At 43.6% G+C, this 25415-nt stretch overlaps 4 protein-coding genes across 9 annotated transcripts; 2 read left to right on the top strand and 2 right to left on the bottom strand.

Moving 5' to 3' along the window:
- Positions 1 to 550: 550 nt before the first annotated feature.
- Positions 551 to 5854, top strand: LOC108136610 (epidermal retinol dehydrogenase 2). Its single transcript, XM_017257929.2, has 4 exons — positions 551 to 682; positions 3354 to 3855; positions 4405 to 4587; positions 5335 to 5854. The coding sequence occupies exons 1-4, from the start codon at positions 663 to 665 to the stop codon at positions 5596 to 5598; spliced, it is 969 nt and encodes a 322-aa protein (XP_017113418.1). The 5' UTR covers positions 551 to 662; the 3' UTR covers positions 5599 to 5854.
- A 603-nt stretch (positions 5855 to 6457) lies between these two features.
- Positions 6458 to 9477, bottom strand: LOC108136609 (dynein intermediate chain 3, ciliary). The gene is made up of 2 exons (XM_017257928.2): positions 7697 to 9477; positions 6458 to 6921 (listed from the first exon to the last, which is right to left on the bottom strand). Exons 1-2 carry the CDS (start codon positions 9221 to 9223, stop codon positions 6496 to 6498), a joined length of 1953 nt encoding a protein of 650 aa, XP_017113417.1. The 5' UTR covers positions 9224 to 9477; the 3' UTR covers positions 6458 to 6495.
- Positions 9478 to 10004: 527 nt separating this feature from the next.
- On the top strand, positions 10005 to 15399 carry LOC108136532 (regulator of nonsense transcripts 2). 4 transcript variants are annotated; one of them, XM_017257815.2, is made up of 4 exons: positions 10005 to 10171; positions 10281 to 13157; positions 13589 to 13877; positions 13939 to 15399. In XM_017257815.2, exons 2-4 carry the CDS (start codon positions 10345 to 10347, stop codon positions 14692 to 14694), a joined length of 3858 nt encoding a protein of 1285 aa, XP_017113304.1. In that variant the 5' UTR covers positions 10005 to 10171; positions 10281 to 10344; the 3' UTR covers positions 14695 to 15399. The 4 variants fall into 4 exon arrangements, with proteins under 4 accessions (XP_017113304.1, XP_017113305.1, XP_017113302.1 ...); XM_017257816.2 differs by having other exon boundaries at positions 10278 to 13157; XM_017257813.2 differs by having other exon boundaries at positions 10005 to 10196.
- Positions 15400 to 16022: 623 nt separating this feature from the next.
- Positions 16023 to 25181, bottom strand: LOC108136507 (integrin beta-PS). Of its 3 annotated transcripts, none has more exons than XM_017257759.2 (7): positions 25069 to 25181; positions 22044 to 22696; positions 21746 to 21974; positions 20838 to 20922; positions 18846 to 19280; positions 17540 to 18760; positions 16023 to 17451 (listed from the first exon to the last, which is right to left on the bottom strand). In XM_017257759.2, exons 2-7 carry the CDS (start codon positions 22567 to 22569, stop codon positions 17386 to 17388), a joined length of 2562 nt encoding a protein of 853 aa, XP_017113248.1. In that variant the 5' UTR covers positions 22570 to 22696; positions 25069 to 25181; the 3' UTR covers positions 16023 to 17385. The 3 variants fall into 3 exon arrangements, with proteins under 3 accessions (XP_017113248.1, XP_017113247.1, XP_017113246.1); XM_017257758.2 differs by having other exon boundaries at positions 24941 to 25105; XM_017257757.2 differs by lacking the exons at positions 20838 to 20922; positions 25069 to 25181 and adding an exon at positions 20140 to 20224.
- Positions 25182 to 25415: the final 234 nt, after the last annotated feature.

Here is a 25415-nt window from a genome sequence, read left to right as displayed (position 1 = left end):
ATATCCGAGTATCTGAACGATCTGGGTCGTAAACTCCGCCGAGCTGTGTGCACTTATATATACATATATTGTATGAGACGAATATAGTTATACTTTTTTTATGGGCCACCAGTGCAGGGCACCCCCCGGCTGGGTGTACTATTATCGGACCCCGATTAACACACACTCGCCGGCTATCTAACAAATACACTTGTGGATTTACAATTACTACATCTGTACTATACATATGTATGTATGTATATATGGGAGCCAGGCGAACCGTTGCACAGTATGTCGGATGTCGTTCTATATAGATCGGATCGGATCGGATTGTAATGGAATAAATCGGAATGGCAGCGCCATTGAACATATGTCGTACTCGTGCCTGCCTCTGCCTCTGTCGACGTCTCTGCCTCAGTTGACGTCGCTGCCGGCAGAATGTATCTACGAGTAGTGTACCGTAGTGTCGCATACAGTATCTGAAAACCCCCCACAGTGCTGTGTGTGTGTGAGTAGATTTGAAATAATAACTTATAAGACCGGCGTGGCGGTACGGTGCGTACGTACTGTTTACTTTACTGAAAATTCAGTCCGAATTCGTTAACAGCCGCTAACGGTTTGCTCCCGCTGCTCCGATCGTCCGCAGATCCCTTTCTATATAATATATATACGATCCTGCAAGCATGTCGAAAGTGTCGCAAAGGTTAGTAATCAACGAAATGGAAAGCTGTTGGCAACAAAAATGGGAAGAAAGAGAGATCGAATCAAACAATCTTATCGATGGAACTTTGTATACACATGTTTACGGGTAGTGCAATATAAAAAAAATCAACCCACGTATAATCGTCGGTGATAACAGAACCTTATCGGGGGGGTCTTCAACTAATGCCCAGGAGCAGGGTTCAATGGGTATCGGAAAGTCAACAATCGTGATAGTTCAGCAATTAGCTCAGAGGGCCATTATAAATCAATTGACCAACTCATCATCCATATATGGATGATTATCTCGGCAACCTTTGACCTTTGACCATTGTGCAATCTGGATCAGCTCACTTGAAGCGTCATTCACCTTCATCCGACTTAGTTTAACTATTTCAAATTGCCCTCATAAACCTTGACCAGTGATCGTGTGCAGTAGTTATTAACTGCCATCTACATTTGGTTGGGTCAAAGGATCATGCTGCATTTAGGGGATATATTTAAAAAAAAAAAAAGGATATGTCTTACTTAAATCTTGAAATTATACATCTTTGGATAGTACGACTTATACCTTAAAAACTATAGATGCAAGTCTATTGATCTTAAGTATTAATTTAAAATTTTTTAAAAATGTATTACTCACAAAAACATTAAGATCATATTATATTATATTTTGAATTTTAAATTAAATATACTGTAATACCTTAAGGACTACAAATAGCATTAAAAATGAGTTTCCCTTTTATTCTTCTTTAAAATCCTTAAGCACACATTTCCCTAACATTTTTAAGCCACAACTCTTTAAAACGAAACCTTATATAGCCAATCACTCCCTAAAATTTCATGAATGGTGCTTTTTTTCAAGTGAAAATCATCTCAGCAATATCATTACCAGGGCGTTGCAAAAGTTCTTGTTGTGCATTTGTTTGGGCACTGACTAGGTGGGCTGTTCAGCACGATTTGGTCTGATCGACTATAAATAGCATTCCAGAAGTGCGCCGATAACGCGGTCTCTATGAAAGTGAAGTGAAATGTGGGCGCGGGAGCGGAAGCGGGACGGGGCGATAGAAAGTGAAAGAGAGCGAGTGAGAGGGACAGAGGCCATGGTCAGGGTTTCTCAAGTCGGATGGCACGATCTGGTTGACTATATAACACAATATATATGGCATGGCTCGTTTCTGCTGATCGCAATACGTAACGCAAAGGCAAAAATATACAAAAATAAAAGCAAAATGCTGTAAACATTTCGGCATTATCAAGATCTCACGCAGCTGCAACCGGCAGTATAATTACAGAACATGAGGTGGGAAAAAAATAAAAAAAAAAACGCTGACCCAAGATGGCACCAACCCATTTCCACCCACTTTTCTTCCCTCCGCCCTATTTCCATAGGGTCCATTTCAAACGAGGCAAAAAAATGTATTTCTATTCAAAACAGAAATATCATGTAATATTTAACAGAGCAAAAAAAATTGCTTTTGACTTATAAAAAAAAAAACAACACTTGTTCGTGTAAAGAATTTTTTTTCTTTAATTAAATTTATATAAGGTAATTTTTGACTTAATTAAATTATGTTGACATTTGTTCAACAAAATTTACTTAAATAATCTGTTATTGATTTATTTTTGTGAAGTGCTCAATTTTACAGCTTTTAAACTGAAATTTTTTTAACCGCATCGTCTATGAAAATACGAAAAGGTATTCTAAATTCAAGGATACATTGTTTTTTTCGGTGTAGCTACAAAAAAATGTGGCACCAACAAAAGAGGATGCCAAAGGTCACCCGATTGTCGGTCGCTGTGAGATAAGGCCTACACGCACACTCGCCATCCAAATGGCCCTTGGTCATGCAAAAGTTGGGATCCGGATTAGGTCCAATTCTCATCTCCACTCCGCTTCGGTTCACTCCATTTTATAATTGTGATGCTCGGATCAAAAGTCAAATTAGCGCAAACACGCACTTCCCACAAAATCACAAGCAATCCGTCAAGTTTCATGCAATTATTTTCTATATGTAGTTCAAAATAGTTTTATACAAATAAATTGGTCAATGTTTAGTGTCAGATTAAGTCAGTAAGTTTTTACTTGAATCAGAGGATGATGCCCACACCACACAACACAAAGTGTTAATAATGGATATTTAGTTAAATACGCCTACAGCAGTTTATGTCTGAAATGGGAAAGAAACCTACATGTATATTTCAATTTTATATAAAGCTTAACACGAGAGTGTAATAACTAAGGGTCAAAATACCAGTTCTCAGTCCATTTCCCATTTAAGTGTCCGTACTACCATAGTTGAGTTTAACTGAAAAATGGAACACAACAATGTTGCATTTAACTTAACAATGTTTCAGTTTTAACTTAGCTAACAGCGGTAATCTTTACACTTGCTTAAAAATAACAACTATTTCAAAATTTTGTTGGATTTACTCGTTTTATAATCGTTAATCATGATGATAAAGCACTTTTGAGTGTACAGTTCTGGTCGTTCTGTTTATTAGAGAAACCAAATCTAATCTCTACAACTAATAATCTGTACTTTTTTCATCGATTATTGTCCTAATGGTCAGTTAAACCAAAGTAGTAGTAGTAGAAGTAGATTACTTTATTTAAAAAATTGGTATACATTTTGGAAACTATGATATTGATGATGTACCTTAATTTTTTGCAGTGCTGGCAACAGCAACACCAACACTGCCAACAGCAATGACATCTACAACATCGTCCTGCTGGTGGTGGACATCGTGATGCTGATCGCCAAGTTCTGGATCGCGATCGTCGAGGCCATCGTCGGCCTCTTCCGACCAGCTCCCCTCGAGGAGCTCAATGGCAAGGTGGTCCTGATCACCGGCACCGGTCACGGCATGGGCAAGCAGATGGCCCTGCAGTATGCCAAGCTGGGGGCCACCGTCCTGTGCTGGGACGTCAACGAGCAGACCAACAACCAGACCGTGAAGGAGATCCAGAAGAGCGGCGGCAAGGCCTTCGGCTATGTGTGCAATGTGACCAAGCGCGAGGAGCTGCTGGAGTTGGCCCAGAAGGTGCGCAAGGAGCACGGATTCATCCACGTGCTGGTCAACAACGCCGGCATCATGCCCTGCCACCCACTGCTGGAGCACACCGAGAACGAGATCCGCCTCATGTACGACATCAATGTGATCTCCCACTTCTGGGTGAGTTCAAGGCTCCATTTCCTCTTTTGGGTAACTTAAAAAATTAAAAAAAAAAGTGCAGACGAGGATCGATTTGATTTCATTTGGATCAATAAAGCTGATAAAACATTACGAATCAAAAATTGTACAATTTAATGTTTAATGTTTAAAGCTAGAAATTTGTTTAACACGTTTGGTCTCCAAAACTTATTAATTGGTCTTTAATCCTTAAATATGACAAGATTAACATTAAGAGCTATATATTTTACATTAATAAGATGCAAAATCATTAAAAATTTTCAATATATCTTAATAATTCATTTTCTATCAAAATCATGAAAAATTTTCAATATATCTTAATAATTCATTTTCTATCTAGATATTTTTGCCATGATAAATAAAATATATTTCTTTAATCTGTTTTACTTTTAATAATATGTAATATGTACTGCCAGGTATTTTTCAAATAAGCTTGATTCTCAAAACTTAATAGTATACATATTTTATACATATATTAGTTTATTTAGCTCACGATTAACCAAACTAAGATTTGATCTGCTTCATCCACAGATGATCCAGTCCTTCCTGCCCGACATGATTGAGCGCAACGAGGGCAGCATTGTGGCATTATCCTCCTGCGCCGGACTCTTTGGACTGGTCAACCTGGTGCCCTATTGCGGCACCAAGTTCGCCGTTCGCGGCTACATGACCGCCCTCGCGGAGGAGCTGCGTCAGAAGAACCCCCAGAACAATGTAAGCATCATTTTGTTTTATCATTCAGTGATTCATGACAATCAAACTGGGGGCGTGATAAAAAAAAGCTATCATATCATATATATAATAAAGAAACGCAGTTTATTGCCAGCGTATTATAACTCATTTAAAGCCTGGTTTTTAGGTGCTGGTTTGACATTCTTTTTGTTACCTTTGCACCTTATTTCCAGGCAATAAGCTCATAAAAAAGAAAAAATTTAATTTACTTTGAATTATATGTTTATATGGAGCGAAAACACACTAGCGTGCATCACAGTGTAAAAGGGCTATATTAAAAAGTTGCTTTTGGGACCATAATGATTTCATTTAATTCAAAATATGTATGACCAACCACTTGTTCTGTGATATTTAAGAAATTCTAAATTTTGATTTGGAATCTAAGATAGAGTTAAACCCGGCGATGGTGTTGCTTAAAAGATCCTAAATATTTCCATTATATCAATACGAAATTTACTAACAATTTAATTTTAATACAAATATTTATATTACCAATACAAACTGAATACTCAACTATTTATTTGGTAATATTAAAGAAAAACTATTTAACCATAAAGTCAAGAAGATAATTATATTTTGATGATATATTTTGATTTGGAACTAATCAGAGAATTGTAAAATGTAAGGGAGTTGCTTTTAATATCCCTTAAGATTTCCATGTTACCGATACCAAATGTTCTAATAATCAGACCCACATTAATATTTACATAATCTCTATCTAAATTTCAGGTCAAGCTGACCACCATCTTTCCGTACATGATCGATACGGGTCTGTGCAAGAACCCCCGCTACCGATTCCCCAGCCTGTTCAAGCTGATCTCGCCCGAGGTGGCCTCCGCGTCCATCATCGAGGCCCAGCGCCAGGGATTGGAGGAGGCATCGGTGCCACGGCACTTTGTGGCCGTGGAGAAGATCGGTCGCCTGATTCCCCGCAAGGCAATGCGCCTGGTGAACGATTTCCTCGACACGGGAGTGGATACGGATAAGCACTAAAAGGTGGACAGCCTGCTTTCCTATCCCTTTTCACCCCCAGTAGGTCATAGAGCTTTATTGTTTTTAAACATTTTTTTTTTGTTAACTATTATCTCCTTTTAATTGCTGTGTGGAGAAGTGCAACTAATTGCTATGTGAAAAGTGAATTTAGCAAGCTCAATTTAGCTGTTAGAAAGGTTGTTACTTAATTAAAGGCGAACGTTGTCGGGCTAATTGTGTTGGTCGTAATAAAGGTCTCCAAAGAGTACTCCATAAAGTGATGAAATGTTGCTTCCCTAGTTTGACCCATGAGTCTGACTTAATGTGCTTATAATCTGGTTGTTTTCTAGTTCATCACGCTATCTGGGATGGTATTGTATGGAATGAAAAACTTTATGGTCGTGTGAATATGTTCAAGTTCTAATTTATGGTATTATAACAAAATTAACCCACACACGGGCTATAAGCTTTACCTTAACACATTTCAAATAACATGAATTGCGTAACATTTTACTGTTAAATTCAATTTAATTTGTTTGACCAGTATAACAGTTTTTATGCTTACCCTTATCTTCTACCACCCCATTGAACAATAATAACATTTATTGAGGGTAAATAAAAACTGGTAGTTTACTTTAAATAAAAACACTTTAAATAATAAATGTGCGGTACTTTTTTATACTTTACATATATTTTAATATTAGATTTTTTTTGCTAGTCCCTTATAACAGTATTTCTGGTAACCCTTATATTCCATCAAACATAATCCCATTTTTCAAAGATAATACAAACTGGTGGTTATTATCATGAACTAACTTTTTCATATTTTATCTACATTTTAATGGTAAATGCAGTTTGTCCAGTACAACAGTATTTCCGGTTTCCCTTTTTGCTTATCAGTGCACTCAATTTTATTTACTATTGTTTGGCTGAGCCCTCCGAATATCTTTGATCAAGAGAAAACCTAATGTCGTTGTTCATTGGAGACGGTGGCTTATTACCGGGATATGTGTATGTGATGAGATCCCCCTGGAGTAGCTCGTCGTGCGGACTCCACTCCTCGAAGACCGTGGGCTCATTGATCACCTGCCTCTTGGAGCGCTTTTTCTCCACACTGAGTATTATGTCCTGGAACTCACTGATGGCCGTCCGGAATTCTTCGTCGCCCTCGATCATCATCACGAACTCATCGGGATTGTCGGGATCCAGCTCGACGATGGCGCTCATTTCCTGCTCCATCCGCAACCGATCCTCCTCCGCCTGCAAAAGCGTTTTCCGCTTCAGCTTGACTTCATCGTAACGAGCCTCCAGAAGTTTACTCCGCACAATCTCACGTTCGAACATCTGTAGGGTAGAAATAAATAAATTAAGGAGGGAATACGGCAGAATGATTAACCCTGCAGTAATATGATTAATCGTATAGAGTTTCGAAAGGGTATAACATATCTACCATAAAGTACTCTAAAGCTTCGAAGCTCTCCACCTTTACAAAGATATATTATATAGAGATCTACTACTCATTCAATAATTAATTTGAAAAACATTATTTATATATAAATTTTCTTGACCCAGAAAAAAATACTTGTTTTTAGAAAATTTCCCTAATTATTACTACTATTAAGTTTAGGAGATCTGCAGAAATTTAAGTTAAATTCTGGAAGAAGGTGATGAAGGTGATACAAAAATGAAATAGTAAAAATTAATATTTGACTATTGAATTCAAAATTTTATATTCAATATATTAAACATGCAATCAGTATATTAAATACAATGCATATAAATTGCATGACTTTATACAAAAATTTTTGTATTTTTTATACTTGAATTAAATGCATTTCATTACAGTTAAATATGTTTTAAATTTAAATATAATTTTCAGATAATAAAATTAATTCTGGTAATAGTCAATTTAAAAGTTTGCAAAATATTTGAATTGACTAGGTTTTTTTTTACCAGTGCATTACCATAATTAAATCTGCAGAAATGTAAGTTATTTTCTAGAAAAATGAAAAAAAGTTGGCTACCGATGCCTATAGATTTGTAGAGAATTTCAAAACCCTGGGAGTTTTTGGTAAACCATGTTAAAAAGCTAATAAAAACCAAAGATTGGAGCCCGTACGGCTGCTATGAGTGCCTTCTCCTTGCCGGTGGCCTGTCGCATGGACTCGTCGAGGGTCAGGATGTGAGTGTCGCCGTTTTGCAGGGCAACGGCCAGGAGATCGCCCTCCGGCCGGAAGACGACGTCCGCAATGGTGACCTTGAAGTCAATGGAATGAATGGGCTCTCGCTGGTGGAGCAGCAGATCCCAGAAGTCGACCACTCCATTGAGATCTCCAGTGACGAACAGGGAGCAGCGACCCGTGCTCCAGGCACCGCAAACGATCTGTGTCTGCTTGCGGAAATACATGGTCGATGGCCCGTCCTTGGCCTCCTCCGACCAGATCCTGGCCCGCCAATCTCCGGTGATCAGGAAGTTCTTGACAAAGAACGGATTCCGGTTGATACCGCGCACGGGTCCGGCGAACAATGGATAGTTGGCCAGCAGGGTTTCCGTCGGCGTCATGCCCTTGCGATTGCCCACAAACACATGACCCATGTCGCTGCCAATGATGAAACGCACCGGGATGGTGTACTCGAATTCCAGCACCGTCACTCCATGCGAATCCATTCGGGACTGTCGCTCCTGCGGCTCCGGTTCGAGCAGCAGCTCCTGCATGGGCATCTTCAGGTCCCTGGTGTCCCAGTACTTGATGGAGCCGTCCAGCGAACCCGAATAGAACTCCGTGTTGGACTTGGAGTGGACCCAGCAGAGGGCCGAGGTGGTCTCCCTGTGGGACACCTCCAGGGGGCAATTGCGCACCGGCAGGCCGCCCTCCAGGGTGCTCCACAGACAGACCTGGCCCAGCCCCGTGCCGCCCACCATGTTGTTCTCGTCCTTGGGACAGATCTTGGCCAGCGACACCGGGTCGTGGCAGTCGTAGGTGATCTTCGGCTTCAGTGGATTCTTCACATCCCACACAAACGAGGCATTTGTCTCGCCAAATGGCTCATCAGCGAGGAAACGCAATCGCTCTCCCCGGCGAAATTGATTGGTGAATTGGGTCATGAACTGGCGATCGTTGTTGGGCATCCATTCGATGGATCTGAGGCGACGGGCCGGCAGCCACAGGTCATGGAAGACATTGCATACCCTGGCCCGGAAACTCATCCGGATGTCGTGGCCCAGCTCCAGCGGCAGATCCGCAAAGAAGTTCTGGTAGATGTTCAGCGTGTTGTTCTGCTCCGCCACGGCCATGGTGGTGCGAATCATCGCCAGCACCTGCTCACCCCAGCTGTCCTCGCGCTCCACCTTCTTGCGGTGGCGCAGCGTCTGCTCCTCGTCCAGCGAGTTGACCTCCTTGGGCCAGCCGCCCTCGTAGTGGTCCATGCCGCGGTGGTCCAACGTCACGTTCTCCGTCTCCATGGTGGTCAGCGCCATCTGGCAACTTAGCTGGGTGGCCTGCACCGCCGGATTGCGCAGGATATACTTCAGCCGCTGGCGGCCACTGGGATGCACGCTGACAATCAGTTCATTGCGATCCTGGAACCGACACTGCCGGCCAAAGCGACGCCTCTCGCGGGAGTAGATGAATTGGTTCTGGTGCATGACGGCAGGTGGGATTTCTTCAAGGGATTAAGCTCCTTTCAGGGGCTATAGCTTCATGGGATTGAACAGCACCAAGGGATTAAGCTGCTCCAAGGAATTTGAACTAATCCTTCGAGGGATTGGGTGTGCTCCTATTGCTCCTCCTGTGTCTTCTAAATCTTTTGTTTTTTGTTTGTTTTTTTGATTTGTTTTTGTAAAAGCACTTTGTGTCCTATGTGTTTTGAGTATTGAGTATGTTTGATTAAATTCGAAAATCTGCCTGAGAACACCCATAATTTTTGATTGCCTAAAATTTTGTTGCATTCAAATTTGTCATTTTATAGCCATTTTAAAGTAAATATGATTTTGTCTATTCTAAAAATGCTTCCAAATAAAATCTGATTTAAAATCTTAAAAATGGTGGCTTTTTTTTCTCTAATAATCTACATTAAAATATTTTCAGTTTTCGACCCATTTTTTCAGTGTAAGGTCACCCAAAAAATCAGCACTTTGGCAGCTTATAACATAACCAAAATTGAAAGCACCTATACAACTTTTTGATTTAATTCTCTAAAACGTGTAATTTAATGCTATATCAACTTTTTAATCTACTTTTTAATTTTTGCTATTTCTACATTATTGGGTGTTTGCCGAAAGGGTAAGCAAAACTAAATTTGTTGTTTAAAATTAGTGCCTTTAACGTTTTCTATTTGTTAAGCTTCAACGCTTTTGAAAAAATCTTTAAGTCAAAGTAGTAGACCTACGGTCACACTGCCACCAATCGATATCGATACCAGGAGGTGCTATCGACTGCCCGATAGACCGAGCACGCCTCCTATCGATTGTATAGTCTAAAAAATACAAAAATAAAATAAAAGTTATATGAAATAAAGATAAATAACAACGAACAATTTGGTTTGATGAGGAGCAGCCAGTGGAACACTGTGCGCCGCCATTGACCAACTTGAGGTGACTATATATACCCATATAGAAAGTACGCATTATCAGGCATATCGCATGCTGACACAAACAAAATACATTAGTTCGATTTGAATGTGAATCTACCACTTGCCAGCAGATCGAATTTCCGAACGGTGCAGCTGGGAATCGGGCAAAGTGAGTCCCGTCAAGGAATTGCCACGATGCTAGCTAGCGATTCCACAGCACCGGACGCTCTGGACGCGCCAGTGGCCAGCACGGCATCGGCCAACATCACGGCAACGGCCACAACCACAACAGATGGTGCCACACCGCCAGACGCTGGCAAGGATCAGGAGCAGACGGTGGTAACGACCGCACCGGAGGACAGTGGCGATGTGGAGCAGGACGATGGCGAAGGCGATGGTGATGCCAATGCCAATGGAGATGAAGATGGAGATGCCGACACGGATGCGGATGCGGAGGCATCTGCTGCTTTGGAGGCCGAGGAGCGCGAAGAGCTGCAGCAGTTCATCAACGAGCTGAGCGAGAAGATCGAGAGCAAGCGGCAATTGCGGCTTCAGAACTCCACATTCGAGCTGCCCGGCGATGAGCACTTCGCCAGGCTGGACTCCAATCTGAAGAAGAACACGGCATTTGTGAAGAAACTCAAGCTGTTCACGGCCACCCAGCTGGATGCTTTGCTGCGGGAGCTATCCGCCCTGAATCTGAGCAAGTACATCTCGGAAATATGTGCTGCCCTGGCGGAAGCCAAGCTCAAAATGACCGATGTGCCGGCGGTGGTCACGCTGGCCTCTCGGCTGCACTGCACCTACGCCGACTTCGATGTGCAGTTCCTCGAGGCCTGGCAAAAGGCGCTGAACATCAAGGCCAGCGAGAAGATTGGCAATCCCAGCAAGCTGCGCGTCGATCTGCGCCTGTTCGCCGAACTGGTCAGCTCTGGTGTGATCCAGATGAAGCCAGGTCTGGCCCAACTGGGCGTGGTGCTGGTGCACTTGATTGCCCAGGACAAGGACGACCATAGCAACTTCTCGATCATACTGTCCTTTTGCCGGCACTGCGGCGAGGAGTACGCCGGCCTGGTGCCGCAAAAGATGCAACAGTTGGCCACCAAGTACGGCGTGGAGGTGCCCAAGTCGGATTTCCTCACCGCCGACAAGCAGCTCAATCTGCGCACCATGCTCAAGGGCTACTTTAAGGCCCTGTGCAAGCATGTGCTGGCCGAACAGGCCGAACTGATGAACATGACCAAGAATATACGCCGCACCATGGAGTGCAAGGGCGAGATATCCACGGAGAAGCGCGAGAAGTGCGAACTGATGCAGGCGAGCTTCGACAAGCTGCTGGCCTCCGCCCAGTCGCTGTCGGAGCTGCTGGGTGAGCCGCTGCCGGAGTTGGCCAAGGAGTCGGAGTGCTGCAATCCGGGCACGGTCATCGACAACATGCTCGACAGCGCCGCCTTCGGGGTGCTCGATCCCTGGGGCGACGAGGAAACGCGTTCCTTCTACACCGATCTGCCCGACTTGCGGCAGTTTCTGCCCAACTTCTCGGCACCCAAAGTGGATCTGGAGACGCTGGATGAGCCCACTGAGCTCACCGAGGAGGCCATCGACGCCAATCTGGATGCGGAAATGGATATCGATGATCCGCCCTCCACCGCCTCGGACACGACACTGGAAACGGCCAGCGAGGAGCAGTCGAGCAGCACACCGACAACATATACATCGACGCCAACGGCGGAGGATGTGAAGCCGCACAAGATGGGCAGCGCTTTGATGGAACTGGGACGCCAGCAGCAGCAGCAACAGCAACAGCAGCAGCAAAGCCAACAGAACCAGAATCAGAGCCAGACCCAAACCCAGACCCAGACGCAAACCCAGCTGCGGCAGCAGTTCGATGGCTTTCTGGTCAACCTGTTCAATTGTGTGAACAAGGAACTCATCGATTCGGCGGCCATTGAGTTCCTGCTGAACTTCAACACGAAGCATCAGCGCAAGAAGCTGACGCGGACCATATTCTCGGTGCAGCGCACCCGCCTGGACATCCTGCCCTACCTCTCGCGCTTCGTGGCCATTGTGCATCTGTGCAACACGGACGTGGCCACCGATTTGGCCGAACTGCTGCGCAAGGAGTTCAAGTGGCACATTCGCAAGAAGAACCAGCTGAACATCGAGTCCAAGCTCAAGATTGTGCGCTTCATTGGCGAGCTGGTGAAGTTCGGGCTGTTCAAGAAGTTCGATGCCCTCGGCTGTCTGAAGATGCTGCTGCGCGACTTTCAGCACCACCAAATCGAGATGGCCTGTGCCTTTGTGGAGGTCAGCGGTGTCTATCTGTACAACTGCCGGGATGCCCGGCTGCTGATGAACGTCTTCCTCGATCAGATGCTGCGCCTCAAGACGGCCACGGCAATGGATTCGCGCCACTCGGCGCAAATCGAGAGTGTCTATTATCTGGTGAAGCCGCCGGAGTCGTCCAAGCGGGAGCCCACCATACGGCCGCCCATGCACGAGTACATCCGTCACCTGATCTTCGAGGAGCTGTGCAAACAGAATGTGGAGCGGTGCATCAAGATGCTGCGCCGCATCGACTGGCAGGATCCGGAAACGAATTGTTATGCCATCAAGTGCCTCAGCAAGGCGTACCTGTTGCGCTTCCCGCTCATCCGCTGCCTGGCCGATCTCGTCTCCGGCCTGAGCTCCTATCAGCCGCGGGCGGTGACCATCGTCATCGACAACGTGTTCGAGGACATCCGCGCCGGCCTGGAGATCCATTCGCCGCGCATGGCCCAGCGACGCATCGCGATGGCCAAGTACCTGGGCGAGATGTACAACTACAAGCTGGTGGAGTCCACGCACATCCTCAACACGCTCTACTCGATCATCTCGCTGGGCGTGTCGATGGACCAGTCTATCGTCTCGCCCCTGGATCCGCCCGACAGCCTCTTCCGGCTGAAGCTGGCCTGCATGCTGCTGGACACGTGTGGACCCTACTTCACCAGCCAGGCCACGCGCAAAAAGTGAGTGTGTTACATTTAAGGTTTAGCCTATTTTTGGGAATTTTTTCATTGATAAAATGTTTTAGAGTTTGCTGGACATAATAAGGTATATTTTTGGATAGGTTTTAAGATAATAACAAGTAGCCAAAGCAAACAAATTAAAAAAGTTTCTTAAAGCTTTAAGAATTTTCTATACAATGACCTACAATTTTTTGGAAAAATATCAAAAATTTACAAAATTTTTATTTATAGGTGTTCTTTTAATGCTAAGCTTACAATTTTTAACTAATCAAAAATATTTTAGGGTATTATTGTATAGTAAATATATTTAGTAACATAATTTTTAAATTCAAGTCAATGTCTAGTTATCATGTCAGTCAATTTTGAAAAATTTCCGGGCTAAAAGTATTCGTTCTTGTGGTTGTAAATGCATTCCTTCTTTTGCTCCTCAGACTGGACTACTTCCTGGTGTTCTTCCAGCACTATTATTGGTTCAAGAAATCGCATCCCGTGTTCAGCAAGTCGGAGAACACGTCCGATTTGTTTCCCATCCTGGTGGATCACACCTATCGCGACTGCCTGGCCGGTGTGCGGCCCAAGCTGAAGCTTTACAAGAGCTGGGACCAGGCCAAGGCTGCCATTGACCAGCTGCAGGAGAAGCTGTACCCGCAGCTGAAGGCCAACAGTGCTCAGGATCCATCGCTGGCCACGATCAGTGAAATCAGCGAGCTAGACGAAGGCGTAAGTATTTTCTGCAAACAAATCTGATCTGTAGCTTACTAAACGTTGGTACAAATGCCAGGCCACCGATGAGGATTCGGGATCCTCGAATGATCAGCGGGAGCGACAGGTTGCCGGCCAGGAGCCGGAGCAGAGCAACGATTGGACGGAGAACGAGACGGAGCCACCGTTGCCGCCACCGCCGCCGCCGGAAAAGTCCAAAGAGGACCTAGAGTTCGAGCATCTGTACGAGAAGATGACCACGGACTCGTACCAGGAGCGGCTGAAGGAGCCGATCAAGGCCACGGCCAAGGACATACCGGTGCCGATGATGGCGCGCCTGCAAAAGAAGTCCTACGAACAGATAACAGGTGGCCAGACCTCCGGCAGTGCCAACACCAATGCCACACAGATCTCAAAGGCGGTCGCCAATCATGAGGCAGCGCCCGGCTCTCCAGGCCCGGATCCGCCAGATGGCAATGGCAATGGAAAGGCAGGAGGAGCATCAGCATCAGCAGCAGCAGCAGCAGTCGTGCCCTTCGTGCTGATGGTGCGCGGCAACAAGGGCGGCAAGCAGCAGTTCAAGTCATTCGTTGCCCCATCCGACTCGCATTTGGCCATCAATCTGAAGCTGCAGGAGCAGAAGATCCGCGAGGAGAAGGAGAAGGTCAAGCGGCTGACGCTGAACATAACGGAGCGCATCGAGGAGGAGGACTACCAGGAGTCACTGCTGCCGCCACAGCAGCGCAACTTCACGCAGAGCTACTACCAGAAGCCCAACAAGCACAAGTTCAAGCACCAAAAGGGCGCCCCCGATGCGGACCTCATCTTCCACTGAGACGAAGCTGAGAAGCTGCCCCAAACGCTGCTTGCTGCCAGAACCGAAGAAAGCACCCGGTTGGCTTGTGTGTGTGTGTATGTGTGTGTGTGCGTGCGTTACCAGCCTTTTCAGCCTGGTCAGCGCATCGATACCACTTCTGCTGCTGCTGCTGCTGCTACTGCTGCTGCTGTACGACCCCATCGCCTGAGATTGTGTACCCACGAAATCACGGAATCGAGAGAACGAGGGAGAGCAGCGCTCCAAGAGCCGTCCACTCCGTCAGCCACAAGTAATGCCCAAAGCTCCCAAGGATTCGGTTCGATCCACATGAGCCACATTTCAACCTCAAGCCGTACTTAAGCCAACCAAAACCAATCCAATTCGAAACCACACTTTGCCATTACGCAATCACAGTCGTGGTGCCGCTCAAGCCGCTCGATATTATCGTGTATATAGACTACATAACTGCTACTCCCCCGATCAGATCCGATTCGATTCGATTCGATTCGTAGTCGTATATTTTAACACTACATAGTACGTAAAATTGCCTAGACTTGTTTCGAAAACAGACCCTAATGAATAACAAAGCATGTATACAACGATTTATACAGAACATACATATATATATATATATAGAATGTTATGCCCACATCCGATATTGCCATCCGATGTTCGCTGTTCCATATTGACATTTTTGAATCAAATGCAGAGTACAGTCTGAAAGTGAGTTTGTCTCCTTTGGGGGAAAAGTGGAAAATGGAAGTGGATCAAAATGTAAATGCTCCGAGGGATGTGTCGATTCGTATACCCTCCAGTAAGTCAACGAACTTATTTTTCTTGATTTGTTTGTGTTTTATAGCGTTTTTTTTTTTTGCATTGATTTTACTCAAATAAGATACAATTTAATGTAGGTTTCTTTTTTATATTGCCTCAACTCCAGCTCATTTTTGTATCGGTTTTTATACCCTTGCAGAGGTTATTATAATTTCAGTTAGAAGTTTGCAGCGACCCTATAAAGTATATTCATTCTTGATCAGCATCACTATGAGAGTCGATTTAGCCATGTCCGTCTGTCCGTTCGTTTTAAAGCTATCTGCATGAAAGTCGGATCGAGCCGGATCGGACGACTATAGCATAACTATAACATAAAGCTCCCAGGGGAATAATAAAAATATTAAAAAAAAGAAAATGTTAGAAAATGTAACTTTTCTATTTTGCGATTTTTTTTAAATTCTTTTTGATCAAATCGCTGAGGGAAATGAAAGGACATCAATTGGTCTTTATTCATTATTAATTAGTAATCATTTCCCAGGGTCTTCAAATAACAATAATACACATTTTTCCTCTTGTTTTTATAGTTTCCTTTTTTATTGATTTTACTAAAATTAGCGTCAAACAATTTAATTTCCACATCTTTTTATATTGCTAGTGTTTCCACTTCATTTTGTATTGGTTCATCATTCAATAAAATTACTCAAAATGATTTTCGTTTTTTTTGTTTTTGTTTTATACAAATATTTTTGTTTTGGTTTTGTATTACTTTAAATGTTAATCAGTAATCAGTACAAATGGCAAAAAATATATATTTATATAGTAGTATTAATTTACTATTAATGATCGAAATAGAAATTCAATAAAACAAAACACATATAGAAGACTATATTCCATTCTGTTCCACGCGCGGTTTACCTCTTTTCTTTTCTTTACTTTCTTTTTCTATAAATAAAACATACAAAAATAAAAATGAAAAGATTTTACAGAAAACGAAAATGTCCCTGGGGCACAATTGCATTTCGAAATTAACAATTACAAGCTTAAATGTTAATAGCTTAAATATTAATTGTAAAGTTAGCTTTAAAAACAATAGAAAAACATTTAGACGTGTGGGGGGCTGGGGGGGGGCGTGGCGAAGGACGACAATTTTGGGAGGGTAGTAGATAGTAGATCAGTTAAGTTTCCCATTTCTAGCCGTTTGCCGTTTGGGATCGTTTCAGTTAAATACATCGCTATATTGCCGTTGGCTTTTTCGTTAATAATCATCATAAAGGTTGTTGATACAAAAAATTAGAAGTAGGGGGAAAACACAAAACAAAAATTACAAATTACAAAATTACAAATAAAGAGTAAAATAAAATACAAATACAAATTCATATGCTGGCTCCGATTTGGATACTATATGGGTACAAAAAAGAACACAAAAATCATAATTTTAACTATCGTTCGTAGTTCATTTGTTGGCTGTTTTTTTTCTTGGCTGCTTGTTTGTTTTGTTGCTGTGCGTTGTCTGTTTTCTTGCTCGTATATACGTACGTAAAGATATAGTCTAAAATATGTCTGGAAGGCACAAATCGTTTGCTCGTTAAGTATACGCAATGTATAAAGGCTGTCCCACGGCGGGGTTGTTTTGTAAATGTATATATAAATATATAAATATATATATATGTATATATATATATATATATGTATATGTAAGGTTGACTTAGTTTAGAACGCGTTTCAATGGCAGTTGACTTCAGTGATTTTGCACCCGGGCAAAGCAGCTTCATCGATGAATTCGGAGTCGGTTCTGAAGATTGGTTATAGTGTTATAGTGGTTTTGTTTGTTGGTTGGCTGTTTTTCCTTCTGGTTTCCGGTTCAAGCACAGACAGTCGTCGTTCGAGTTGAGCGACACAAGTTCTATTTCCCTATTATTTAGTTACATATCGGATTTATTTGCCCGCATACATGGGGTTCTTGAAGGTGGAGGTGGCCTGCTTGTAAATGGGATTCTCGCCCTGTAAGCATGAGAACAGAATACAAAAGTAAAAAAAAATAGATATACGCAATGGCATGGCATACAGTTGTGAGCCAATCCCAACTTACCGTATCCCATTTGGCGTTCATGCGCTCCTTCTCGAAGCGAGCAAACTCGCGGCGATCGTGGATCGTAGTCAGCAGCTTCCAGAGCAGCAGAATGGCCAGACCCACTAGCACAATGGCGGCAATGACGCCCAACACAATGCCAAGCATGAAGACCTTGGGCGGGCATTCCTTCTCCTCCTGGGCATGGACGATCAGCTCACCCTGCTCGCTGTACTTGAACATGAACTTGCAGTCGTCCTCGTCGAAGAAGGTGCACATCTGCTCGTCCTTGTGCTCGTCGACCTCCACCTTTTCCACGCCCACGGGCACAAAGGCCGTGCAGTTGCGGGCACAATCGTCGCCGTTCTTCAGCACGCCCGTCTTGTACATCTGGCACTGGACGCAGTCCTTCAGCTCCTGACACCTGCCCGAGCACGTCGGGCACTTCTCGCAATGGCGACCGGAGAAGCGACCCTGTTCGTTCACCGTGCACTTGCAGACACCGCACTCGCAGGTGCCGTGACCGGAGCAGATCTCACCGCCGCCGGGCGGCATGCAGGTGTCGTTGGACGCCTGGCAGGCGCAACTGCTGCCCGTCCAGCCCGGCTTGCAGATGCAGCGGCCACAGTCGCAGGTGCCGTGATCCGGACCCGAGCACAACTGGTTCTTGTTGCGTTCGCAGCTGAAGTTGTCGCACTCGCAGAGCGGTCCGGATATCACCTCTTCGGGATTCGAGCGCTTGAAACACTCGCAGGCACCGCACACACAGTTACCCCGGCCGGAGCAGTCCGTCGTCGAGTTGTTGTCCGCCCGGCAACTGGCATCGTTGCCATTCTTCAGGGTCACATCCATGGCCGAGCACTCGCAGATGTTGCCGAAATGATTCTCATCGCAATTGCAGATGCCGCACATGGAGGTGCCGTGCTCGCTGCAGCTCTTCGAGTGCTCCTGATAGCCAATCGAGCCGGGCTTCTCGCAGGGACACGCGCACAGCATCTCCAGTTGGATCTGCATGGTCTCGTTGATGCCCACGGGCGAGATGTTGATGGTCTGCGTCCAGTCGCGCGGATCCTCGGGGCACTTGAGCACCTGAATCTGGGCGGTGAAGCTCACCTGCTGGCCGACGGTCAGGTTGTCGCACTTGGAGGTCTGCATTTCGGGTCCGTGCGCACAGGACGAGAAGTAGGTGATTTTCACATCGCCCGTAGCATTGTCCTTCATCTCCACTGACGAGGAGATTTTCTGCAATGAAGCGAAGGAAGAACGATTCAAAACGATTCAAAACGAGTCCAAAGTCAATGTCTTCATCATCAGTATCAGCACTTACAGCATACTCTTCCCTGACCAAATCGACCACGTTGGATGAATCGCTGGATAGTATGGCCGCCGAGGAGCCCTGGATTTGGCTGACCAACTTCTGGTAGACGGAATACTGGCTGGCGGTCACCGCGAATATAATATTGATGGCATTATCCTTGACCTTCTGGTTGATCTGCGAGATGCTGGGGTAATCCTGCTCCGTGGAGTGCGTGTAGTCGCCCAACGGACTCAGATGGCACTCGCCGTCGTTGGGGGCAATCACGCCGCCCAGTTTGCCATCGCCGGCATAATGGAAGCCCGCGTCCGTGGAGAACACGAGCAGGCGACGGGCCTGTTCACGCCAACCGATCTGCTGTCGGCAGGCAATGGCCTGCATGATGGCATCGAAGCCGCCCTCGGGAGCATCCAAGTTGCCCGACACTTTGGCACTCTTCACCTCTTGCTGCCGGACAGAGGATATCAAGGATTAGCTGTCATGTTGCTTTGCTAGTTTCAGGTTAGTTTGGTGCTTGAGTAGGGTCGATGATGCATGCTGGCACACCCTGTCTTAAATGCCGGATTGGATTATGTTTGTTTGCTGCACAACGAAACTCCTTCAACAGCAAGAATTGTGTAGCAAACGCTTCCCAGACCTTGAGCAGTCTATCAGTGTTAGTCAAAGATAACAATTGCTACCATACTACGATAAGATATTATATGCAACCAGTTATGATTAATGGCAAATTGCTCAGGTAGCCAAGTGAATTGAGTTCTGTATTTAGAAACTTGAAATGCGAAACGATTGGCTCAAATGGGTCAAGTCAAACAAGATCGTTTGCGCAAATTAGAAACTATATATAGAGCTATTAATAGGGCTGTTTTGAATCTGAATTGTTTGATATGATTTGGGTTCATCATGTTTAAAAGGTTAGTTCATTTAAAATTGATTGCCTTTGCTCGCTAAACCCTTTAGTTTGTGAATTTTTCAGAGTGTGCCAACTGATAAGAGCCTAAAAATAAATAATGTTAAGCAAAAACCATGCATGCAAGATAACCAATAACCATTAACCATTAACATACCAACAACTATGCTATATTAGTTTAACATACAAGCTAAATGAGTAATGCAATACATTTTGAGTTAGAAGCACCAAAATCAAAGCCAAACAAATGAGTTATATGTATGTCTATAGTTATAGTTATAACCAATGCAAATGCCAACAAGATCGCAACTTGAATGCTGAATGGATGGGATGATGACCCAAAATGCTTTCGAATGCGGGTGCGATGTTTCCGATTCGGATGGGGGCGTGACCACTTACAGAGAATTTATATGTGTCCGTACTCAAGGCCATGGCATTATGGTAGCCATAAGGAGCACTGCACTTTTCGCACGGCTCATTCAGGCTAATTGGTTTTGATTTGGTTTAGATTTGGTTAACATTTCATAATATTTATTGTTTTTTGTTTTTGTTTTGTTTTGTTTTTGTTTTGTTTTGTTCAAATTTCGAGCCAAGCAACGGGAAATTTTGGAATGCATGGAGAAAGTGATGAGTACACAATGAAATAAAGAAATAGAGAGAGAGAGAGAGAAACACAAAAGATAAATAATGTTTTTGCTTTGACAACATCGAGGAGTGCAAATAGATTACGATATAGATACGATACACGATATACGATACACGATAAACGATACAATATAAATATGCTATAGAGTGTGGAGCTAAAATGTAAAAATCTGTGCTGATCACCATACAGCACAATTACAACACAAAAGTATGTATAATTATAAAGATACAAAATGTATAAATAATGCTTAAACTAGAGGGTGCAATGGGATATTTGAGATATACTCATTGATGGGATAGGGCAAGCACATATAGGGTTATGAAGAAACATGCAAATGGATCTATATACCAGGCCATAGATCTAGATATGTATGTAGATATTCATATGGATATGGGAGCAGGCACATTTAGGTGGGGTTAAACGGGTCAAGTATCGATTAATTGTCTCTTACAGAGAAGCTTGTGGTGTTTCTGCGGAGTGGCATGTGATTTTGGTAACCGTAGGGAGCCGTGCAGTTTTCGCAGGGATTTTCGAGTCTATATGGATTCAATTCGATGCGATTCGATTCGATTCGATTTGATTCGTTTCCGTCGATCGTCGATCGTTGATCGTTGTTGATCGTTGTTGATGTTGTTGTCGAGTTGTTTGTTGGTGTTCATTGTTCATGGTGTGGTTGTAAGTATAAAATAATTAACAAAGTTAGCGGCTGATTTGATCTGGTAAATTAGATAAAATTAGCTCAAAAGTCTGCATTAATCGTGTAGACATACAGCATAGAGAGACACTACAAAAATCTAGTTGCGCACTTTTTTTAGAGAGCCAATGAGATGGGGTTGTGTTACTTTTAATTGTTTTGTTAGCAATAGGAATTATTTGGGGCTTCTAAGTTGATAAATTATTGTGTCACCGCCGGACATTACTCATGGATGCTATCAATAAATGATGCTTAGTACTCAAGTCTGAGTAATTTCTCCAGAATTGCTTACGAATCGGGTATCCGTTGAAGACTATGACTATTACAGGGTTTCTTACAGCTACAGATCATAAGAACACTTAAAAAATATACCTTAATTCAATATGTAAGAGGAACTTACAAAATGTGTAAACTTTGGTAACCAAAAATAATACAAAAATTCAATAATTAACTTAACTCGATATGTTTTTTAAATGATACAAACATGTCATCATAAAAAGGAACTTTTATAAGCAAATGGTAAACAACAAATTATTCAATAAACTCTGATTACATATTTTAAAACCACTTAAACAAAAACAAAATAGCCCTAATATTATCAGGATTCTTAGGACTTTATCGAACATTAAGCATAACTAAACCTAGTCTTCATTTACCATACTCACTTTTTCTTAATGGTCGAGACATAGGGCATGAGCACCTTGTCCACAAATGAACCGAAACCGAGTCGGAAATTCGAGGTAATGCTCCTCATGGTCTCGGACAGCTTGTCGCCCAGTTCCGACAGATTCTCCTTGTCGTCCTCCATGGACTTGGAAAGGTCCATCAAGTAGTAGAGATCCACCGGATATCCGCCCGCCTGGGAGTAGCTCACCTTGAGGTTGTGTTTCTCATCTGACATGATGGGAACGACGGAGAATTAGGTCAAGATCTATGTGGCGACCGCAAAGAGGCAATACTCACTGACGCGTAACTGCAGCTTCACGGACTGCGGCATGATCTGGACAATGTCGGCGGAGCTGGCCGACATGCCAGCGGAGTACTGTGAGCCATAGGAGCCGGACATCGACGAGGATGAGGATGACGATGACGATGAGGACTCTTGATAGAAGCTCGAGCTGCCGCCAGAGATTTGGGCACCACCGCCATAGCCGGCTGCTCCTCCTCCCGCCGCATAACCAGTGCTGGCCAGCGTTAGGTTCTTGTTCAGTAGGATCTGGACGTCGGTGCGCGGGTTATAGACGAACTCCTCCGGGCACTGATTGCTGTTGGCCTGGAAGCAGCGAGACTGGCCCTTGAAGCCCGGCTGCATGCACCAGGCGCAGGACTCCGTCTGGATGCAGCTGCTGCACTTGTCCTTGCCACCGCAAGCGGGTTGGTTGCTGTTCAAGTTGGCCGCCTTCTGTCCGTCCGTTTGGCCAGCGATGGCGGCCAGCAGGACGACAAGGAGGATGGCCAGTTGGCACCTCCGGCTTCTCTGCAGGATCATGACTATGTTAGGGGTTGGTGCGGGTTGCGGGATACTTGAAGATCTTCCTTGGGTGTGCTGTGTGCTATGTGCTCTCTCTCTCGCTCTCGCTCGCTCGCGAACGTTCTCTGTCGCTTTTGTGCGCCGGCTGCAATGGGAAGGCAATTGAACTGCTTAGTTTCTCCAATTGGAAGTTGTTTGCTCCAAAGAACTACAGTTGCGGAAGGAATAATAGCACTAACATTCATAGAGTGAGTGAATACTATCGATTGATTTAATGGATTCATTACATTTATTCATAAAAACAACAAATCTAAAAATAGATTCAAGTGGTATTTAATTCATTGGATTTGCTTTTATTGATAAGATGTTTAGAATTTTTCAAGCAATTTAACAACTTTTAAAAGTGTTTTAGATTTCCTTTTTAATTTAAGTACTTGATTTAGATTTCTATTATTTTGACCGCAGCTATAAGTAAAAGTCCAGCTGCAGCCTGTAATGTTTTTAGAGTACAATGCTGAGCACTGCTTTCCCCGCCTGCCCTGATTTATTTTACCGCAACAACAAAACAAATGGGGCCCACATCTGCCCCTTTTTTTGTTTTTTCTGCTCTACCTTAATGTTTAATTTTATTTTCTCATCAACTTGGCCAGATGACTCATCTCACACAAACACACACACACATACACAAGGGCGCTGATGTACGAATTCGTGAGTGGGTGTGGGTGTGCGTGTTTTTTTTTGTTGGCGTCCAAAAAGAAAAAAAGAAGACAAACAGAAAAGAGGAAGGAAGAGAGCTTTCGATTAACAACAAATGCAATGCGAATTACTCATTCAAGCACGTTCCGTTAGCACGCTCTCACGGCCAACCACCCCCTCCCCATCGGACTCTCTCACTCTCTTTTTGCTCCTGTCAAAATGTAAACAAAGAGGGAGTGGAAACAATGAGTAGTCATTGAGTCAGTCAACTGCACTGGATTTGGATTTCCGCTTAAATGAATCACTCACTCCACTCACTGCGCTCAAAATGCCATATTCCAATATTCAAGGAAGGGCTGCATATTACGTATACGTATGAGTATTGTGTTAGATAGCTATTTTAAAACGCCCACGCTCACTCAGCAGAACCCAATTTCCAGCAGATCGTATGCCGCCAAAAAAAAAATACATAAGATAAAAAAGCTAGAAAGGAAAGCCCAAGATAAAATACCCTTGCATTTAATACAAATCATTTAATATATGATTACCTAAAATCGAAAGGTCATTTAATTTAAATTTCTACACATAACAAGTCTACAAAAAGCTACAAAGAAATTTATAATTTATGCTGTGAATAGATTAGTCATATTTTCCATCTTAGCTTTTGCATAAATCACTATCAAATCAAAAGGCCGCATAACAAAGTAATATGTTGGGATTCCCTTTTTCTTCGCAAATCCCAAGCAATTTTGCTTAAAGCAATATAAATATTAAGAAACTAAATATACAACGAACTGGTATATTGATCTTTGAAAGCCTATAACTTTGAATTTACCAACTCCTAACATAAAGTACGATACCCTCTAAAAAAAAAAAAACAGCATCTGCAGCGCAGAGTTTTTACCATGGATGGACGCCCACGCCCACTGGGTAAAACGAGCAACATCTGGGCCGCCCACATTTGGGTGTACAAGTTTAACCAGTGGCGTGCAGAGGATTTATTTAGGTTTCAGTTTTGGTTTTCCTGACGAGATGTTAACTTGCAGGATTTAGTGAAATTTTGTTAGTATCTTGCAAATAATGAAAAATAAATAAAAACTTCTTTCTACCCTTCCCGAAAAATACGCCACTGCTTTAAAACCCCCTCGTTTGCCCCTTTTAATGCTCCTGCCTACGTACTCCATGATCAGTGGGTGGAGGAAGTTGCGATAAAGAGGTGCCCCAAGGCGTAATCAACAACTGGCGTCGTAACGTCGCCGATCTGCACTCAAATATAAAAATAAAAAAAAATTATCGTTGAGGATTCATTATTTTTTTAGCTCAACAAACAACCCGTGCACACACCGATACGGAACTCTACGTGTGTGTGCATATGTGTCGTCACTGCGAATGAAATCATCAAAAAATAAAAGAGGGTTTTTTTGTTCACTTTTTTGGTCAAATGCAGCCGGAATCCATTGATTTCTTACGTAATCCCCACTTATTTCACTTGCTATCTGATCAATACCAGCACTTTGGTTTAACTTTAGCTGCGTTTTCGCTGGTTATTCGCGATATTAATTTCCATCAGGGGCGGTTATTTTCTTATTTTGATTTGCTTGCTCTCGCACACTTGTGGAGTTGCCCACTCACATACACTCACACTCGCACGCAAACAACAAGCACACTCGCAGTTATTATAGAAATTCCGTACTTGCCACCGTTATTCGCCTAATCAGCGAATTTAGCACTTTTCGGGGCACAAAAAAAATAACCAGCTGCAGCAGCCAGAAGACCGCCAATCGGAGTCAAGAATTGCTTTGGGATTAAATTAATAATTACTGCTTTGTCCGCAACTCGGTCCAGTGTAGAGGTTAGAGGTGGAAAAAAAACATGCATGGGGTCATCGACGACATCGATGTTTGGCAGGAATTATCGATGTTTACCCGTGTTCTCTGTTATTTCGACGTTTCGCTAACATTTCACTGCAAGACACAAACCCACCACAAGCACGCCAATTCACCGCTAGCGGTGGGGAGACATCGATGCCAACGTCGGTGTCATCGATGTTTGGCGGGGCAACGTCGAAGTTTTCCCATCTCTACTCTGCTTTCCATCTGCCCCAGCGCTGCCCAATATGAACTAACATAGGAATGTAATGTTATGTGAATAGCCAATAACAGAAATGT

This window comes from Drosophila elegans, unplaced genomic scaffold, assembly GCF_018152505.1.
Source record: "Drosophila elegans isolate 14027-0461.03 unplaced genomic scaffold, ASM1815250v1 contig_149, whole genome shotgun sequence".
Lineage (NCBI taxonomy): Eukaryota > Metazoa > Arthropoda > Insecta > Diptera > Drosophilidae > Drosophila > Drosophila elegans.
The sequence above is the reverse complement of the archived record's forward strand: the minus strand, read 5'-3'. Positions and strand labels throughout refer to the sequence as shown.

Coding starts and splice junctions, on each gene's coding strand:
- LOC108136609 (XM_017257928.2), bottom strand. CDS start 9,223: ATGCACCAGAACCAATTCATCTACTCCCGCGAGAGGCGTCGCTTTGGC. Junction 6,922..7,696: donor AGAAGGCACTCATAGCAGCC/GTACGGGCTCCA, acceptor TCTACCCTACAG/ATGTTCGAACGTGAGATTGT.
- LOC108136507 (XM_017257759.2), bottom strand. CDS start 22,569: ATGATCCTGCAGAGAAGCCGGAGGTGCCAACTGGCCATCCTCCTTGTC. Junction 20,923..21,745: donor GTCTCGACCATTAAGAAAAA/GTGAGTATGGTA, acceptor GAATCCATATAG/ACTCGAAAATCCCTGCGAAA. Junction 19,281..20,837: donor GAAACACCACAAGCTTCTCT/GTAAGAGACAAT, acceptor TCTGTCCGGCAG/CAAGAGGTGAAGAGTGCCAA.
- LOC108136610 (XM_017257929.2), top strand. CDS start 663: ATGTCGAAAGTGTCGCAAAG. Junction 3,856..4,404: donor ATGTGATCTCCCACTTCTGG/GTGAGTTCAAGG, acceptor CTTCATCCACAG/ATGATCCAGTCCTTCCTGCC. Junction 4,588..5,334: donor AGAAGAACCCCCAGAACAAT/GTAAGCATCATT, acceptor TCTAAATTTCAG/GTCAAGCTGACCACCATCTT.
- LOC108136532 (XM_017257815.2), top strand. CDS start 10,345: ATGCTAGCTAGCGATTCCACAGCACCGGACGCTCTGGACGCGCCAGTG. Junction 13,158..13,588: donor AGCCAGGCCACGCGCAAAAA/GTGAGTGTGTTA, acceptor TTTGCTCCTCAG/ACTGGACTACTTCCTGGTGT. Junction 13,878..13,938: donor TCAGCGAGCTAGACGAAGGC/GTAAGTATTTTC, acceptor TACAAATGCCAG/GCCACCGATGAGGATTCGGG.